This window comes from Raphanus sativus, chromosome 9 (assembly GCF_000801105.2).
Source record: "Raphanus sativus cultivar WK10039 chromosome 9, ASM80110v3, whole genome shotgun sequence".
Classification (NCBI taxonomy): domain Eukaryota; kingdom Viridiplantae; phylum Streptophyta; class Magnoliopsida; order Brassicales; family Brassicaceae; genus Raphanus; species Raphanus sativus.
This window is the reverse complement of record NC_079519.1, coordinates 33,753,649-33,772,507: the sequence shown is the minus strand read 5'-3', so window position 1 is coordinate 33,772,507 and position 18,859 is coordinate 33,753,649. Positions and strand designations below refer to the sequence as shown.

Here is an 18,859-nt window from a genome sequence, read left to right as displayed (position 1 = left end):
AGTGTGTATTTAAAATATTTTTGCATTTAAATCAGTGTTTTTAAATTCGACTCGATTGTGATTATACCGGTTAACCGGAGATCTGACAATTCAATTTAGGTTTTTAAAATATTCATATTAAAAAAAATTACTAAAATCCGAGACTAACCGATTGAACTGATGGATGACAGATATGTAATCTAATTAGATTTAAATTGTAATAGTTTCATAATTTGTAGTCTTATAATCCAAATTTTAAAGTTTATTATTTTACAATTTATGAAATTATAACGTTTCTACAAAATTTTAAAGAGAAAATGATAGATATAAAATAACAAAGATTAATCATCTTCTTATTATTTGAGGAGACCATTTATAAACAAACCTTTCAATCATGTGTGATTAACAAGTTTGCCATTGCTTACTTGGCATCACCACAATTCACCTCACAACTTTTTTTCAAAAACCCTCTCTTACCTTTTACATGTCACTAGGGTGAGATCCGTCACTAGGGTGAGATCCGCGCCCTGCGCGGGGTGAGATAAGCACTTTAAAATTTTATTTTCTAACTTTACTTATTTTATAAAATCAAAAGAGTACATTGTAGAAGTATTAAAGTCAAATAAATGTAATATAAACGTGCAGTATATAATATATTGGATTTTTTATAATAATACTAAATGTTATTTTCCTGTTCAGAATATATTATAGGGAAATATGTAGAATCTAGAAATACATATTTTTAGAACATGGAATATAATCTACATACATGATATATTTGGCCTTGTTGCCATTACTATCATTCTTGTAATTATTGCTTTATATTTAGAATAATTTGGTCTATATAATAATTATGTCCTAAATCAAATTAATTCACAATTGTGTAATAGTAATAAATATTTTTTTTCCAGTGTTTAAAAAATATGATGTACTTAATTGGATAATGGCCTCTAATATATATATATATATATATATATTTAATATCAGGTTACCAATCCTAGCTAGCAAAGAAAATAAATTGTATTTGCAAGATAGCTATTTATTCACTTTTACCAATTAAATATATGACAAACTAAAATCCTGATTATGGAAACTTATAGAATTTTCTAAGTAAGTAATTTGTTAATTGAGATACAATTTCGAATTTGTCACATCAAAATCATCATTCCATACATAGAAAGCCTAAATTTAAAAAACATATTAGCCATAATCCCCTTATTAAAAAGAATGAGTAATAATGATTACTCTCATACATAATACACAAACTAATTAAAATTACTTTGAGACAATCTCGAAATGTCAAATCAAAATCATCATTACGAACAAACCAAGCATAAATTTAAAATACATAAAAGATTTTAACAGTAATTACGAATTTGGTTTTCATTGGCATGTTTCTAATAATTTGCATCTTTATAGGTATTTTACATATGGAAATTATATATACGTTGATATATGCATTAATATATACAAATGGAACAATATAAATCTCATTAATAGGACTAATAATTGGGTTTCCATATACAAAAGAACAATATAAATCTCATTAAAAATCAGGACAAATATAGAAGGTGAGAATGAATGCAAAAATCACGTAAACATAAATGTTAGAATCACGAAACTTAATTATTTCCTTATATACACATGCCGACATGAAACTATGAATCATACTTATACGAATATGCATGTTTGTCCAATGGCATAAACCGTAATATCCTTAGATACTTAAGCCTTCTTTCAAAAAGAGGCTGAGAAGGAACCTCGTGCCGACACGTCGTCAATAATGGCAATTCCGAAAATATGTTACTCTTTGAAGATTACTCTTACTAAGGGGATGCCATTGCCTAAAACATATAGTATATCTTTCATTTTATTCATCTATATACCATTGTGTCTTTACATTAATTGTAGAAAATATTGTATTAGTTGTGTGACTGTTTCGGAAATCTATAAATGGAATATCCATAAAGGCAACATTTATCATTTGACTTAATCACATGTCTATATTATTTTTTTATAGTACATTATAAAAAGTAGGCGCCGAGCATATATTATCGGGGAGAGTTGCATATTAGACATACATAATATGAACCTCAGTTAGTACCATCTATATGTTTGGTGTTGCATATAGATTTCCTCAGTGGATATCACCGATATTATTATGTACTCTCTATTGAATCTTCATATATAGACTCCGTAATAATACTCACACAATGTATGAAGATTGAAATCACCAATATTATTATGTACTCTCTGTTGAATCTTCATATATAGACTCCGTAATAATACTCACACAATGTATGAAGATTCTAATTGCTTGATCTACAAATGCAAAAAAATATTTAGTTTTTAATAAACGCCATACTGACGTAAGTCTATATATATTTTGTGAAAAAAATATATTGATATTTAACTATTATAGAATTTAATTTATATCATAATTGAAGGATGAATTTTATAATGGCAAATTGATTGATTTTTGCAAATCATCCTTTAGTATTTTAATGACGTGTAGTTATTGGTAAATCATGGAGTTTTTTATCGACAAAAATTATATAAAGAAAGTTTGCCTAATCTAATTGGACAAATATTGAAAATTGCAATCTATTCATAATTTAAGTTGATTGATTTTATAATTACATATGTCTCGGTAATTAAATGTTTATATAAGAAAATGTATATTTTGAATGATTCCACATCGTTCTATAATGTGTGTCAAGGCAAAATGATTAACTTGATTAGTTTATATTTATGATTCTTAGGGCGATTTGATTTTTGTAACACCACCTAAATATTAATTATTTAAAATACTCTAACAACTTTGATAAATATTTTATTTCTCATTTTTAAATGGATAATTAGTCATTTATTGTCAAATATAGTAATATTGATGGTTAGATAATATCTTTTTATTTTATTTTGTATTGTGTCTTTTTGGAATAAAATGCTTAGTCTAAATAATACTGAAATTTTATGAAAAAATCAAAACGTGTAAGAAATGGATCAATTAATAACATTCATAAGTAAAAGGAATTCCGTATTAAATTTCTTGCAATCCCTAAATTTATAAACTACATTCAAAAAGGAATTCCATATTAAATTTCTTGCAATCCCTAAATTTTTGTAAAAATAAATTTTGATTACAAAATTATCATAAATGGTGATAGACATTAAATTTGGAAACTTATTTAACTTTTTCCGATTAAGTTTAAGGCGGATATCATTTTTAATATGAATTTCCTTAATTTCTGCCATATGCATATAATACTTTCTATAATTATCTAAAAATCTACGATTTTAATCTTATACAAAATTAATAAGACAGTCTGATATACAGTCACAACTGATAGAGTTTTGACAATATATCCAATTCATATTTATGTAATATTAAATTTCATTACAATTCCTAAATGATACATGATAGTTTTTAGGGACTAGAAAATATAAAAGATTCATAATTATGTTCTATAAAACTTTAGTTGGTGACATTTATTTTGAATTATATTTTTGTATTTTATGGGATACATGACATTTATTTTGGGACTGAACAATACAAACTGTTATATATTGTAAAACAAATGTCGTATATAAAAAATTATGAGAAATCTTGAAAAATTGTAAAATCCATTCAAAAAAAACTCATATTAATTTTCTTGCAATCTCTTAAATTTTGCAACAATACTTTTTAATTTAAGTTTCATATGCAAATTTAAACAATATTATTCAAAGAGAAGATACATATTAAGGAAATTTAAATTTGACCGTAACTTATGCAATGTTGAAAAACAGAAAACTGATATATGCAATCATCATAACGCATTTTAGTTTCGTTTAATATAAAAAGTTACTATAAATTTATTTAGATTCTAAAATCACACACAAAATTTTGGGGATTTAATTGAAATACATTATTAAACAGGTTTTTCTAAATAATTAAACAAAAACCTAACCAATTACATAAGTTATAAATTACTTTTATAGATTTACTTTCACAAAATTTACTTTAATTACACCTTACTAATTACACAAGTTTAAAAAAAAAATCAAAGCTTACTTTTTATAATATGCAAAATGTCCTTCAATCTTTCATTATATAACATGTATGTAATATTTGTGACTAAAACATTTATCATTCTAATATCTATAGATTAAAAATTTTAATCTCTATTTAGTTCGTTCATTCCGCGCAAGGCGCGGATATCACCTAGTTATTGTACTGTTTGAAAACATTGATAGTAGTATATAAAAATATATTGGTTGGAAACATTGATAGTAATATAAAGAAATAAGTATATTGTTTGGAAACATGGATAATAGTATAAAGAAAGAAACATTAGTGATTTAATGTAGGTTTAACTATAAAGTATAAATGTGTATTTAATTTAAAAACTTATAAAATAAATGTTAGGTCCAATAGAATGTTTCTGTTTTAATAAGATAGATAGATTGCTTCAAACTTTTCGCTACCCTCCCTAAGTTTAAAAATTGAAGTATAAAAATTGAAGTTTCACACTTTGCTATCGCTAAAAGCGAGATTCATTAAACTAAAATCATTTTCGGATAACAAAATGCTATCTCTCATTTAAAATCTTGTATTTCAAGGTTTTACCAAAAAAATACGAAAGTGTGTGTCACGATACCAAGTGTCATGAGTGACATGTTTCCCGCGTTCGAAGGTCGTTAATCCGTATATCGCATCACTCTCCAACAATTTTCTTTCTGCCTTACATCTCCTAACACACTTTTTTTCTTTTTATTATGGATTATATTTCCTAAGACACAATAAAATTTAAAGAAGAAATCTATTTAGAATATAAAAAGATAATGGAATCTTATCCTAGCTGACTTGTCCAGAGACAACATATTGCTGCCAGGTTAACACACCAATATCAATTTCTCTAACTACCTGTCGTCCAGTGTGCCCTTACTCACAGTTGTACATGCATCGAATAGTACTGTCACTCTGAAGAAAAGAAAATTGTGTTATTAAAATACTGCAACCATCTACTTATAATGTTATTGAAAATTGCTTGTTATTTATAATTTCTTTAAAAGACTATTGTAGTTTGCAACAAAGTAATAAGTAGATAATACTATATTTATAAATATATCCTCACTTAATTCCATTCAGTATATATATATTATAAAACAAAAAAAAACACAAACTAAAAAAAATATTATTAATATAATCCAAACGCATTGCACAATGATGAGATAAGTTTTGCAAGATCATATATCCCTAAACTATGTCATAAAACCTTATAATTGCAGTTCAAAGAAAAACCTTATAATTGCAAGATTATAAAATCTTGTTATTATGCGATCTCATATTTGACACGTACGTACCTATAATATAGTACCATATCTACTGTGGAAACGACTACTTCTCCTCCTCTCCTCCGGCATCATTACCAGCGTCAATTATGCATTCACGACGGCGCCGGTCTCTTAACGCTCCCCACTGATGCATTGAAAGATGATGCTTTTTTCCGGCCATCAAAAAATCCCCCGCTTGCACTGGCGTCAGAATCTCTATGATCTTGGTTAAAGTATCCACCCTTAGATTATCGGCCTCGGCCAATAAAGTGGCCATAGCTTCTTCTTGCTTGTCGAGAGCTTGATCCACCATTGCGTTAGGCTCTCCAACGTGCTCCTCAGAGTAAGCCACAGTGGAGATGGGGATATCCGCCGCGTCTTCTTGCAGGCTCGAAACTTTCTTTGTCATCTTCTCTTCTTCGTCTATGATTTTTACATGCAACACGTTGATCTTTGCTAGTTGCTCTGCCGTTAGATCACTAAGTGATGCGCCACCACTACCTGTTGAACAAGACTAAAATAGATTAAATACCAACTAAAAGTCTAAGATTCTTTAATAATAAAAAGAAAGATAATTTAAACCACGACCATGATATGTATAAATCTATTTGTTACATCATTTGATTACGACAAGAAATCAGATCATACCAAACCAATCGTTTTTTTCTTCATGCACCAACAAAAAAACTACAGTTACTGTCATTTATAAATTTTAAAACCGAGTTACCTGTCCAAACCAATCCAAAATTTTGTTAACCGAATAGAAAAGTATTTTTCTCGTTAAGTCATTCTTAAACTTTCAAAACCGAAAACGTCCAAACCCTTACCTAAATAATCGTAGCCGTCGATGTTACGGAGAAACTGAGTAACACGAATCTCAGTTTGGGACCCACACAAAGCATAAACGAGCCTAAAGAAAGAAGAAGGTCTACAACCACCCATCCAAAGAAGGGCGTTCTCTAAAGGAGTGTTCCATGACGGCGCATAATAGTTCGAGCTACATCGGTGAGACAAATCAGCTCTTTTTCCAGCGTAACTTTTGAAATCTCCAATGATATTTTGTGTTAATTCACGGAGCTCGTTATCATCGGCTGCAGAGTTGGCGGTGCCTTCGTGAGTGCGCCGTTGAGCTAATGCTTGTTTAAGCTCAGGCACGCGTTTGGATTGTAAACTCATCCACTGTTGATAACAACTTTCTTGAGCTTGTTCGATGTTCTTCCCTTTGTTCTCCATTTTTAATATAAGTATTAATATTATTGGTTCCTTTTTTGGGTGTGTTTTTATTTATAATAACAAACTGATCTTGATGATTAAATTGGAAAACTATTATAAAATTAGAACAAAAGAAAATATAACTGTAAGTTTTTGACAACTCAAAAGTGAAACTGAACTTGGACCCCAAAGAAATAAAGGTTCATTGGACACGTTTTACTAACGACTAATTGTATTGGAAGTTGGAAGATAATACGTGCTCTGCGGTAAAGAAAATGAGTAACGCATGCATGCATGCATAACGTGTAGGCCTAATAGAGAACACAACTTGTCCTTCCAAAAAATAGTTAATTTGTCATTACTTTTAGTAAATTTGACTGTATATTTTTCCTTTGGGAAAAAGTAATCAAACTTCTCTTATAAGTAACGAAGCACTCACTCTATTTCTGAAAGAAAAGTGTAAATAAATTTACATTGACCCTTTGATCAAAAAAAAAAAATTTACATTGACCCTAGAACAACAAAAGCAAAAGCAAGATTAATCATGAATATATGTTACTATGTTAGGATAATTGGATAAAACAACCGTTGGAATCCATAGGAATAAGTCATTCCATACAGTTTTATTCCAAAAATTTACAAATCAGTTGGAATCCATAGGAATACTCACAAAAAAAAAGAAAAAATTAATACTCATGCCAGAAGAAACATGCAAAGTTCAGGAATCAGATATTCAGAATGATGTCAAACGTTCCATGTGGCAACCTTGCCTCTTTGAAGAGGCAAAGCAAAATTTAGTAGAGATTTATCCTTTTCATTTTACTATTTTCACAATAGACCTTATAGTTTCCGATAAAAAAAGATGTCTTATCAAAATTTTAAAATAAATTTCCGGTAGAAATATTTGTTTGGAAGTCATATTATTTTACCTTTTGGTAAACTATTATTTTGTTATGACCTATATGATTTCTTAATCAAGTTGTTTAAAAAAAAATCTTATAACTATTGGGAACGAATCCTCTTTTCAAGAAAACTATTGGAAATAACTTATGAATTTAGCTAGCATAAATAATTCATTCTTTGAATACGGAAACAAATTGGTCAGAAACATTGTTTAAGTAGGATATAATAATTTTTGACAAAAAAAAATAAATAAATATAATGAATAAATCTGGTGTTATAAAGTGGCATTAGATTTAGGATTTATTAAAAGCAAAAGCTCAGCTCCGGAATTAGTCAAGTATTAATTTTACCAAAACCTAGTCTTAGTAAAAAAAACAATATATATATATATATATATATATATATATTACTCAAAAGAAAAACTAGACTAATAAATAAAAATATTACATTGCATCAAATGAAAGTGGCATGATGATATATAAATCTGAATGGGGTTTTTTCGGGGAATTGGTGAAATAACCTAAAAACTAAAATTAAAAAACTAATTAGAGAGATATAGGAAGAAAAAGGAAGAAAGAGAGAGAGAGAGAGGAGGAAAGAGGGTTAGTTTCCTAATTTTAATTTTTTGGTTATAGAACCAAACTTCTCTTTTCTAAATGAAATCCGAAGTGTTTGATAAGGTTAATAACATTTTAAGGGATATAATTGGTTCTATTTATAGCAGCGAATCTAGACACGTATTGGGAGTTTCGACACGTGGCACGCGTGTCCCGCTTGTGACGTGCTAAAGACAAGTTACGTCACTCTTGTCGTTTTCTATCTGTCACTGTACTTCGTATATGTACCTATAAGCTCAGGTAATGGACACTGATTAATAAGTTAAAACGACACTCTAGATGAGCGGTGTTGCCACATTGATCAGGTGATACGGCACCGAAGTTCCACTCCGTATCACAGGAAAAACGACAAGGTTTAATTGTAAAATATTTGTAGAAAGCATAATTGCAAAAAGTAGAATATAATGGTTAACGCACACAAAATTTTAGTGTCTTAAACTCTTAATACAAAATTAGGTTTTGATCTGTATTTTTAATTATTCGTATTTTACTTGAATTATTCAAAATTATCGATGGACATGAAGTAAACCAGAATTAAATTGAACTCAAAATTTAACGGGGATTTTAATATTATTGTCCAAACCAAACCGAAAACCAAAACAACCAAACCTAAATCATACTCAAATTCATATAATGAATGATTTTTAAATCTTTTGAATCAAAAAACTAAAAACTAAAAACCACAAGCGAAATTGATATGTTGATTTATTTATTCATTTATAAAAATTTACTTGTTTAATTTAGAAATAATTTATATAAATTTTTTTGCATAAATATAAATTTATTTTTGGTACAATATAATTTATTTTATCCATTAAGTAACTTAATATTTATTTCTCTAAAATAAATTCAAAATAAATTTTAACTTATATTTTTTGGCATACCTTTTCTCCTGAAAATATTTTGGCTCATTAATTTATATGTCACAGTTATGGTAAAGTCTAATATATTATTTTACTTAGTTTTTCTATATCAGCGATTCATCTATAATCTATTATCCATAAAACTACAAATGAAACCACATCGCGGTGGTCTAGTGGTTTTCACTAGATGGAAAATTTTCCTCTTGGTTCAGACCAACGATCGATTTTGCTTCTAATGTAAAATTATTAACTCTACATGTATGGATATGAGTCTATTGCTTACGGCGCATTTAAATATTTGGGATATAATCTATTTGTACGATACAATTCACACCTAAAAATTAGATTTTTGTATTTAATAGATTCGTATTTAACCATTTTATTTTGAAAAAGGTATCCACAAAAAACAAAAGAATGTTCATTCTTCGAAAAGAATGCTAAACTTCCATGAATTGGTCCTAGCCTTTTCACCTTTTCTAATTGTACAAGTAGAATTAGAGTATGTTGTATATATGTATCATGCAGGCTGAAAAGGCAATTATCAGGTACTTGTTACTTAGTTATTGTATATCAAAAATATATATTCTATATCAGCGTTCCAGTTTTAGCAGATGTTGCATGAACGTTGTCAAAGAAAAGAAAAGAAAAGAAAAAAGCAGATTTTCCATGAACCGCATAGTTTTTTGTTTAATTCTATATTTTCATACTTGTGTTCAATTATTCAAATATAATACTATCGGTTTTCGCACTATCTATTTTTTTTTACCGGAAAAAGTAAGGAAAATTAAAAAAACAAGAAAATGTTTCATTCTTTGCAAGGAGTGCTCCATTCCGTTGAATTGCTCCTACTCTTTTCCTTTTTATGTTCTTGTACATAAAAGCTATATTTAGAATATGTTGTATATATTTTTCACGCAGGTCAAAAACAACAATTAGCAGATATTTATTACTACAATTAGACAAAAGACTGAATGCAGGACCGGTCTAGAAGGTAAACCGTCGCTTAAGACATCCATTTTAAGAGGACATATTTTATTAATATTCTTTTATATTAATTTTTATTAGTATTAATATGTAAACAGAAATTATAATTTTAATAAAGATATTTGTTAAAAAAAATTAACATTACTATGAAACTTTTATTAATAAATATATTGAGTCAGTAGAAACATATTTAAAATGAAAAAATTGTATTACCAGTTAATTTTAATTAAATTATGATTGAAGATAGTCAAATATTTATGATAAATGAAAGCATGAAAATACCATCTTGATATGGTTTGCTAGTAAATAACTTTTCCTTATAATGGTTTTAGCTAAATTTCTGCTTTTAAGTTTCTCAAGAAAATGATACACTGATTGTAAAAAAGTTTTTGTAGTGAATAGTTTTATAAAATATAATGTGACTAATATTATATATGTATATATCAAATTAAAAACATATAAATATATGTTATTAAAATTTTGCTTAGGGTATCCAAAACCATTGGATCGGCATTGTATCAGCGTTCCAGTTTTAGCATATGTTCCATGAACCACAAAGTTTTTTGTTTAATTCTATATTTTCATACTTGTGTTGAATTATTCAACTATTACTATCAGTTTTCCTTAAATAGCAAAGAAAATTAAAAAACAACAACAAGAAAATGTTTCATTTTCCGAAAGAAGTCCTCAATTTCGTTGGATTGGTCCTACTCTTTTCACCTTTTCTATTTTTGTACATTAGCTATATCCTATATTTAGAATATGTTTTATATATTTATCAAGCGGGTCAAAAACAACAATTAGAAGATATTTATTATTACAATAAGACGAAGTCTGCATTTGTGCAAGTAAAAAAAATATAATCCATACTGAATCATGAGGTCTAGTAATATTTTCATGGTTTCTTGTGTTTTCATTGTACTCGTCCTCAGCAATGTTCAAGGTAATCTATATTTATATGTTTTTAGAACGTGATTGGAATAAGATAAAAAGAAAGTGTTCTGCTGTTTGGGTTAACATACATATATAATCTATTACACTTATTGTTTCTCAACAAAATTTTGATATACAAGATGTGAGTGCAAATGCTTGTTTTGCCGTGGAAGAACTTGTGGGTTGCAGTCCCTCTGCATGTCTTGCCAAAGCTAAAAAGTATCCACGCATGGCTAAGAGAGAAGGACTTAAATGCAAATGTGAGAATCCAAAAACGTGTTACTGCGACTGGACATGTAAACCTTAATAAATAAGTTTTTTTTTTAATTTCTAAAATTTACAATTAAATAATACATAAGAAGCTTGCAAATGTTGAAATCTCAGATAAAACTTTGTAAAGACTGTCGAATATTATTTTGTACCTAATTGCTTCTTGTTTTACAACTTACTAAAATTTTTTTTATTATTCAAAAAGTGCTTGGCTCTCGTGTCTATATACTCTCAATGATGCTATAAATTTTTAGTTTATCTAACTAATCTCAAGCACAAGGTATTGGTAGATATGGATCTCAAACAAGAAGAAATGCAAGAAAAAACAATGAGAGTACAAGAAAGTATACCTAAGCTAAACTACAAGCTTAAGTTTCGAACTTGTTAATTAATTCCAAACGAGTTAAAGTTGTAATTATAAAGTGATGAAGAGAAGTAGCATATCATCAATGCAAGAGATAAACGAACAATACCAAGTAAACACCACGTAACAAAACACCTCGTATTACATCGAACAAGATATCAATGCTGCTAAAAACGTTTCTTTTTTCTAAGCACAAACGATAAAATTATTCAGTATATTGGCTATTCCCACTGAGAGAGAAAGGAGCGGGTGAGGTGGTTGACGAAGAAGAGACTCCCCAAGTTTCGTCGATGTTGGGGACAGGTTCTTCTTCATTTAAATAGCTCATTACCATCGCCATAGAGGGTCTACACTCGGGCTGCTCGTGCCCTTTCACTGTGGTAACGTGCTTGCAGCCTTTGGTCAACGGAATTCAGAATTTCACCACTTGAGTAGAAGGCCATGATCCAAACCGGCAATTTGAAGTTAATGTATTTGGTAGGGCTCACACCTGAGACAATCTCTAGAAGTAAGACTCCATATATAGGAGTAAATATCAGAGGCTGAAGAAGGGTATCCGTTGCTTGTGAGTTCGGGGGCCATATAGCCAGGGGTGCCAATGATCACGGTGGTGTGTGATTGTGAACCGCGTTCGTAAAGCCGTGAAAGCCCGAAATCTCCCAATCTAGGGTTCATATCCTCGTCGATCAGGACATTGCTAGACTTGATGTCGAGGTGTATCACGACCTGTTCCCCTTCCTTTAGCGATGTGAAAACGCATGGCCCATGACAAAACGGTGCCGGTTAGTCTCGGTACACTGTGGAGCAAGGAACCAAGCGAGCCGTTGGGGATATAATCGTAAACCAATAACATGTTGCTGTTACGTTTGCACCATCCTCGTAGTTTGACTAGATTCTTGTGGCTTAATCTTCCTAGACTCTCGATCTCTGCAACGAATTGTCTTATACCCTGCTCGCTACACCATCAGTTATCTTCTTGACGGCGATTTGATCAGACAGAGATGAAGAGAGGCTGACGGTAGCGAGATTGTTGGCCTGACCGGATTTGGAGTCATTTCCGCAGGGTAGACCGTTATGTTCAGTACTTTTGTATTTCCGTCATACGATATATATCCGCTTTGATGGGGTCTCCAGTTTGGAGTAAAAGTTCTTCCTTCTCCTCGTTTTTGTAAAACAGGATAGGTCCTTCAAAATCCGACGTTAGACTATTGAAATTCACGCCGATATGGTTTCCCATTCTGTGATAACCATCGTTGAACCCTTGAACCGTGTCGAATTCAACCACAGCGACAACATGATTTTTGGGGTTTCCGTTGGTGGTATTGTTGACAAGTCCCATATACTGTCCGGAACCTGCTCTCCTACGATACGGGGTCGGAGATAGATAGCGTAAAGGTGAACCCATAGCCTCCTTCTTTGGAGCTTGTAGGGTTTATTGCAAACACGATTCATGTACTGAAGGAACGAACGCTTGCATTTTTGTCCAGTAACCTCACCGCCTTCCGGTAGAAAGTTGTACCCATAGAGTTTGGTATTCGGTCAGTGGGCCTGAGTAGTCCGTCACGATTCACCTGCGCATCGCCTTCCATCCATATCTCTGATTGCCTTCCACTGAAACCTTGGAAAATAAACTCTGTTCCTGTATCCTCTTTTTTTTGTTCTATGTCTCAGAGCAAAAAATTTTTGAAATCAAACATTTTCTTCTTCTTCTGTAATTCCGATTGGTGCATTGGAATTTATTATCATGTTATGTAAAATTATACTTGTAGACATAATGTCTTGTCACACTTTTTTTTTTCAAAATGAAACAGGTCATTTCACAATAGCGAAACACAATTGTAGATCATTTTATGTTATTTTTATTTTATATTATTTATTTTTAAATATGTATTTATTTTTATGTAATATTATTAAATAATGGAATATCTTATTTATTTATGTTATTGTTTCATTTTAAAATATTATTTAAATAAGAAATAAAAATATTAAAAATTTTAAAAAACCATTTACAAATAAAAAAAGTTCAACACCAAAATTGAATAATAAATAAGATTACTCCGTAAATAAAATAACCCTATCTATTATTCTATTTTGAAGTTGAAAAAAGAATAGGATGGAAGAAAATTTTACTCAAAAATAATGTCTGAAGTAGAATATGAAATAGGGTTGGAGATGGCCTAATTTTAACCCAAACTGAATAATCCTTGTAATATTTTTTTCTACTCTTTTAGGTCCATCGATTTGACCTTATATTAATAGCTGCGGCTTCTTTCTACCAATGCTATATTTAAGCTTTAATAAAATAACCATTCTTATAAACAAAACCTATTGAAACTAATTTTAAATTTACAAACCAACGATTCAAAATTTAGTTTCAGTCTAAAAATAACAATCGGGTTTCTAATATAAAACAAGCTCGGTGATTCACCAGAATAGTTGTCCTCTTCTCAAACATATCTCAGTTTATTGTTTGAAGCTAAGCTATTATAAAGAGATATCCAAAAGAAGAGAAGACCACCAAATAAAAACAAAAAACAAAAAACAAAAATGACATCCAAAGCCTTTTTCTTCTCTTTCTTTGTCGTCTCCTTCGTGTGTTTGTCCTCTCTGGCCGGATTTTCCGCCGCCGATGCTGATGATTTAGACCGTTTCCAGATTCAAGGATCAGTTTATTGTGACACTTGCCGTGTCCAATTCGTTACCCGTCTCAGCAAATTCCTTGAAGGTATATTAAATTTATAATAAGTATTTTAATAATAAATTATGAAAGTGTGATGTGAATACATTGAAGCCTCTAGTCAACAGAAGAAAAAATTAAAACATCAAAATTCGTTTCATAACAGTTACAAAAACAATTTCGTTTGATAACAATTGCATAACGAAACAGTTTTTTTTTTTTGAAACTTGCATAACGAAATAGTTTGAGAAGATTACGTTTGCGGGTTTCAAAAAAAAAAAAAAAAAGATTACGTTTGCGCGCACTCTATCTTGCATGTTAAAAGAATCCATGCAGCGTCATGCAATACTATAATAGATTTCTAAATCCGAATGAAAGGCAATTGAGCAATATCATTAGAGTAATTAATTACCGGACGAAAGTCTAGAATCAATCGTGTAATATGTTTAAAAAATTAAGTGCTACTGATTAGTTCATTCCTAGTCAACTGATGCACAACATCGATTCAGAATCGAACCACAACTTTATATTAGTCTTTAGACTAAATTGTTTCAAGTATGTATCTCCAACATCAGTTTGCAAAGTTAATAACAACTAGGCTAGGCATGAAACGATTCTACCATTGACAAACTCCAAATCATATCATGTTTTATTTAAATCAAAAAAGGTTATAATACGTATCTTTAGACTCCAAATAGTGACAATATATATACACAACTAGGCTAACACGATTTAGTATATGTGAAGGAGCGAAAGTGAAGTTGGAATGCAGGAGCAGAACAAACGGAACCCTAGCATTGACCAAAGAAGCCGTTACCGACAAAACGGGAAGCTACAAGATGGAAGTAACCGGCGACCACGAAGAAGAAGTTTGCGAGCTCGTGTTGGTGCAATCCCCAGACAGTGGTTGCAGTGACGTCAGCAAAGATGCATACTTACGTAACGCCGCTAAGATCAGTCTAACAGCGAATGACGGTATCGTCTCTCACGAGACACGTATCGTTAACCCTCTCGGTTTCATGGTTAAGACACCGTCAGCTGACTGTCCCGCTGCTTTCAAGGAGCTCGGTATTGTCCCTGACGTTACTTTCTAAACGAAGATAGAAAATATTTATATATGAAATGGGAGATTTGATTTTCTATTTGCTTCATTTTGAAGGGGTTTCCGTCAAGTTTACCAATTATTATCATTATGAGTTTTAACATCAACAGTAAAAACATTCAAAATTATTATTTTTATCTTTTTGTTCACTAATGATAGGTTGTTACTAAAGTCTACAAAGCCTCATCTTTGTTTACAGGCGCTAAAAATTCTATGATATTAAAAGCCTAACGCCAAAAGTCCAACAGTCTTACAATGAACAATTCTATATTATACACCCACAATTGCAAGTTTGTATTGTAATACTAACTATGGAAAGTGATTTATATATGCACATCACGATGGAATTTTAAATAAGTTTTGCATTCGTAGTAGTATCCCTACAAACAGTGCAAAGCGGTTCTCAAACTTTCCTCCGTCGAGGCATTGGCTCTGACTCTTCCATGCGCGTTGCCAAGGAACTCGGCGACAGAGAGCCATGTTTCTGGATCATGTTACTTCGTTTTAACCTAAGCTCAGAGCATATCCAATTTAATTGACTGATTTACCATGCACATCACCCCTTGCAATACCATTGGTGGCTTTGGAATAATTTTGCATAAACTCCGATTCTTCTTATGAACCGAAATGTTCGTTGAATGTGATTAATTGAAATCTGAGACATTGATCTGAATAAAATGATTTTCAATTTCTTGGTGACAGAAATTTGGGAAAGCTTGATTTTTCATATAATACTCAAGCCACTTGTAATATGAGTATCACTCATCCAAGACACAAATCACTTCAGAAGATTAGGATTTCCATGTTGGATGTTGAGGGGTAAGTAAGGTGATAGACATGACAAGAGTTATCTCTGTTCACACAAAAAAAGGTTTGGCTTGGTTATAGACATGGCAGAGTTGCAATTGCGTTTTGTGAAGCTTGCTTTAATGTAACTTGATTAGATTTATAGACTTATTAAGACTACTTAATTTTATTTTGGACCGAACCTAGATGAGAACTAATAGCAAGAAGAAGAAAAATTGAAGTATGGAGAGAATCTAGAGATAAATATTTGTCGTTTGTTTGTTCCTAATAAAGTTTATATTTTGTATTACTTCTTATAAACTCTTGTGTTATCTAATATAAATGTAAGAAAGTCAAGCTGATGTTGTTTATGGCTTTCTCAACCGGATTGCTAATAACTTTCAAATGTATAAAGATCCACACAATACTGAGTAAACAGACAAAAGGTCTTCCTGTTTACCAATCGAAAACGACCAAAGTAAAGACAAACGCATCTGAGGAGTTTTCTTTCATTTGCGAGCATCGACTTTCTTCGCGTCTCTTGCTGCCATAAACAGAGACAACAACAACAACAAAAAAAAAGATCAGAAACATGAGGAAAAGATTCTGACAAAAAGCCTCGCACAAAGGTTTTTTTTTTTTTTGCTTTAACCTGCTTTTTCCTCTTCACGCTTCTTGGCAGCTTCTTCTCTCTGTTGGCGACTCAGAGCCAAACGATCTGCACACACACACACACACAGACCCGAGATGTGATAAGCCAATAAAACCCCATTTAGTAAACATAAAGAAAGAGAACAAAGAGATTTATAGTTGTTTTACCCAAATCCTTTCTTGCTTGTTCGGTTTTGCCTTGCTCCTGTAATCTCATGTATCGCTCATGAGCTCGCTGCTTCTCTAGCTCCTCCCTTCAAAAGGGAAAAAAAAAAACATAAGACGGACCTGTGAGAAGCAACGTTGAATGATAAAAGAGATTTCGAATGCTCAGTGTCAGAAATAATACCTTTCACGCCTCGAGAGTTCAGTGGTTTTACTTGCCTAAATCAACAAAATGGGAAGAACAGAGTAGGAAAAAAAAAACATATATATATATATAGCACATGGAAAATTCACAGAAACAAAGAGAGAGCTTGCTTTACATCAAGGTCTCTTGCTTTCAAAGTCTTTGGTTTTGCTCTGTTAGGGTTATCAACTTGGATCAGAGCCTCATGTCCTTTCTTCTTCACCTGATAAATCATATCATATGCCACCAAGCAAAACATAAATTATCTCTCACCAACATTTAAAAAAAAAGGTTTCTTCCTTTCACTCACATCAGAATCATCTTCGGATTCTTCTTCAGATTCCTCCTCAGACTCCTCCTCTTCCACATCTTCTTCGTACTCCGCTTCTTTCTGATAACATGATCCCCAAAAAAAAAAAAATCAATTCTCCCAAACACATCATCATCAACAACAAACGTATCAAAACAACAAAAAAGGGTACCTGCTTAAATGAACGAGGACGTGCAGCAGAAGTGCCAGCAACTTACAAAAAAAAAAACCCACAGAGAGAAGAAACCAAGGTTTAAAAATTCAATCTTGAAACACATCTAAAAAATGTCCATGTCTTATTAACAATATTACAGCCTCAAAGAGCTTGAAATCAAAAGCCCAAACCAAACCTAATCCTAAGAAACACGAAAAAAAAAACACGATTCCAACCTCAAAACGTAAACTTACTTTTAGTGTACCCAATGCTTATCTAGCTCGTATAAATCAAAATCAACAATCAGAAAACCCTAAAACTCATGAATGGTTATTCCGACTCTAGTACCATGTATAGAGAGAGAGAACAAATTTAAAACGACGGCGTTTAATCCTTACGTATCTCAGCTGCGCTTGAGAATCGTCGCTGGCCTGTAGGTTTCCCTTTGAACTTGCCTCTTCCCATCGTTTTCTCGAAAGAGATTTTGAAATCGGAAAAACTGGAGTTGAACGCAGAGAATAACGAATCGATTCGAAAGAGGAGGAGGAGGATCTCTCGTCTTCTCTTTGAGGTCGGTCACCGCTAGGAGACGAAAACCCTAAAAGATTGATTCTTTGTGGGTTTCAGTGGGTGGGGACTGTGATTTGTTCCTCTGTGTCACGGTGTAGTAAGAGACTGTGTGAACGTAGCTGGCTTTACTGTTCAGTTTTTTTTAAAACGACTGCGTTTGTCGAGAACGTCAAGTAGGTTTTTAGCGATGTTTTTATAACTGGACCGGATGTCCGGATATTTATTTTGGACCGAGCAGTTCAATACGGTTACTGGATTAATAATCTGATTAAATAGTTTTTAGATAGAAATTTAGAAGTAAAGTTGTTAAATATGATAAACAACTAAAATATAAATAAATATTAAAAATAAAATATTATAAGTATATTTTTTCATGTGGTTGGTTTATAGATTTTTTATAATTTTAATATTTTTAAGATACTTTGTATACTTTTGAGGAACATTAACTGTGAATATTTGAACTGATTAAATTTTATTGTTGGATAATTATTGGAAAGCGTATAAAAAGATAAATAGTAAACTACAATGCAAATATTTTTATAATTCAATAATTTTAGATCTAATTCGATTATTTAATCCTTGAACATAATCCAACCATCAAATAGGTTTAATTAAAAAAAGGTTTAATTTTAAAAACATTAATTTTTGGAATATGTATTTTACAGTAAACACTACCCAAAAGACTTATACTAAATTCAAAACAAAATTGGTAAAATATTTTAATAGACTTAAATTTTTGGTATCTGAATATTTAGATTTGAGTTTGATTCAAACTTATATATTTTGGATAGGAATTTACGATGAAGAAGAAGATGAATC

The 18,859-nt window shown here is 31.1% G+C and overlaps 3 protein-coding genes and 1 pseudogene across 4 annotated transcripts; 1 reads left to right on the top strand and 3 right to left on the bottom strand.

Moving 5' to 3' along the window:
- Window positions 1-4,524: 4,524 nt before the first annotated feature.
- On the bottom strand, window positions 4,525-7,728 carry LOC108826691 (protein DELAY OF GERMINATION 1). 2 transcript variants are annotated; one of them, XM_056993683.1, is made up of 3 exons: window positions 6,123-7,727; window positions 5,326-5,796; window positions 4,525-4,942 (listed from the first exon to the last, which is right to left on the bottom strand). In XM_056993683.1, exons 1-2 carry the CDS (start codon window positions 6,526-6,528, stop codon window positions 5,360-5,362), a joined length of 843 nt encoding a protein of 280 aa, XP_056849663.1. In that variant the 5' UTR covers window positions 6,529-7,727; the 3' UTR covers window positions 4,525-4,942; window positions 5,326-5,359. The 2 variants fall into 2 exon arrangements, with proteins under 2 accessions (XP_056849663.1, XP_018455575.1); XM_018600073.2 differs by lacking the exon at window positions 4,525-4,942 and having other exon boundaries at window positions 5,136-5,796; window positions 6,123-7,728.
- Window positions 7,729-11,646: 3,918 nt separating this feature from the next.
- Window positions 11,647-13,214, bottom strand: LOC108825335 (lectin-domain containing receptor kinase VI.3-like; annotated as a pseudogene).
- Window positions 13,215-13,808: 594 nt separating this feature from the next.
- On the top strand, window positions 13,809-15,357 carry LOC108823888 (pollen-specific protein-like At4g18596). The gene is made up of 2 exons (XM_018597188.2): window positions 13,809-14,166; window positions 14,866-15,357. Exons 1-2 carry the CDS (start codon window positions 13,989-13,991, stop codon window positions 15,210-15,212), a joined length of 525 nt encoding a protein of 174 aa, XP_018452690.1. The 5' UTR covers window positions 13,809-13,988; the 3' UTR covers window positions 15,213-15,357.
- A 1,011-nt stretch (window positions 15,358-16,368) lies between these two features.
- LOC108823889 (uncharacterized) lies at window positions 16,369-18,122 on the bottom strand. The gene is made up of 8 exons (XM_018597189.2): window positions 17,869-18,122; window positions 17,489-17,529; window positions 17,317-17,397; window positions 17,143-17,229; window positions 17,007-17,041; window positions 16,826-16,911; window positions 16,659-16,724; window positions 16,369-16,550 (listed from the first exon to the last, which is right to left on the bottom strand). Exons 1-8 carry the CDS (start codon window positions 17,933-17,935, stop codon window positions 16,516-16,518), a joined length of 498 nt encoding a protein of 165 aa, XP_018452691.1. The 5' UTR covers window positions 17,936-18,122; the 3' UTR covers window positions 16,369-16,515.
- Window positions 18,123-18,859: the final 737 nt, after the last annotated feature.

Bases quoted from the DNA above. Each gene is read 5' to 3' on its own strand.
- LOC108826691 (XM_018600073.2), bottom strand. From the start codon at position 6,528: ATGGAGAACAAAGGGAAGAACATCGAACAAGCTCAAGAAAGTTGTTAT. The intron at 5,797-6,122 runs GTAAGGGTTTGG...CTTGTTCAACAG, and splicing joins CGACGGCTACGATTATTTAG to GTAGTGGTGGCGCATCACTT.
- LOC108823888 (XM_018597188.2), top strand. From the start codon at position 13,989: ATGACATCCAAAGCCTTTTTCTTCTCTTTCTTTGTCGTCTCCTTCGTG. The intron at 14,167-14,865 runs GTATATTAAATT...GTATATGTGAAG, and splicing joins TCTCAGCAAATTCCTTGAAG to GAGCGAAAGTGAAGTTGGAA.
- LOC108823889 (XM_018597189.2), bottom strand. From the start codon at position 17,935: ATGGGAAGAGGCAAGTTCAAAGGGAAACCTACAGGCCAGCGACGATTC. The intron at 17,530-17,868 runs GTAAGGATTAAA...TTTTTTTGTAAG, and splicing joins CTCAAGCGCAGCTGAGATAC to TTGCTGGCACTTCTGCTGCA. The intron at 17,042-17,142 runs GTAAAGCAAGCT...TTGTTGATTTAG, and splicing joins TGAAAGCAAGAGACCTTGAT to GCAAGTAAAACCACTGAACT.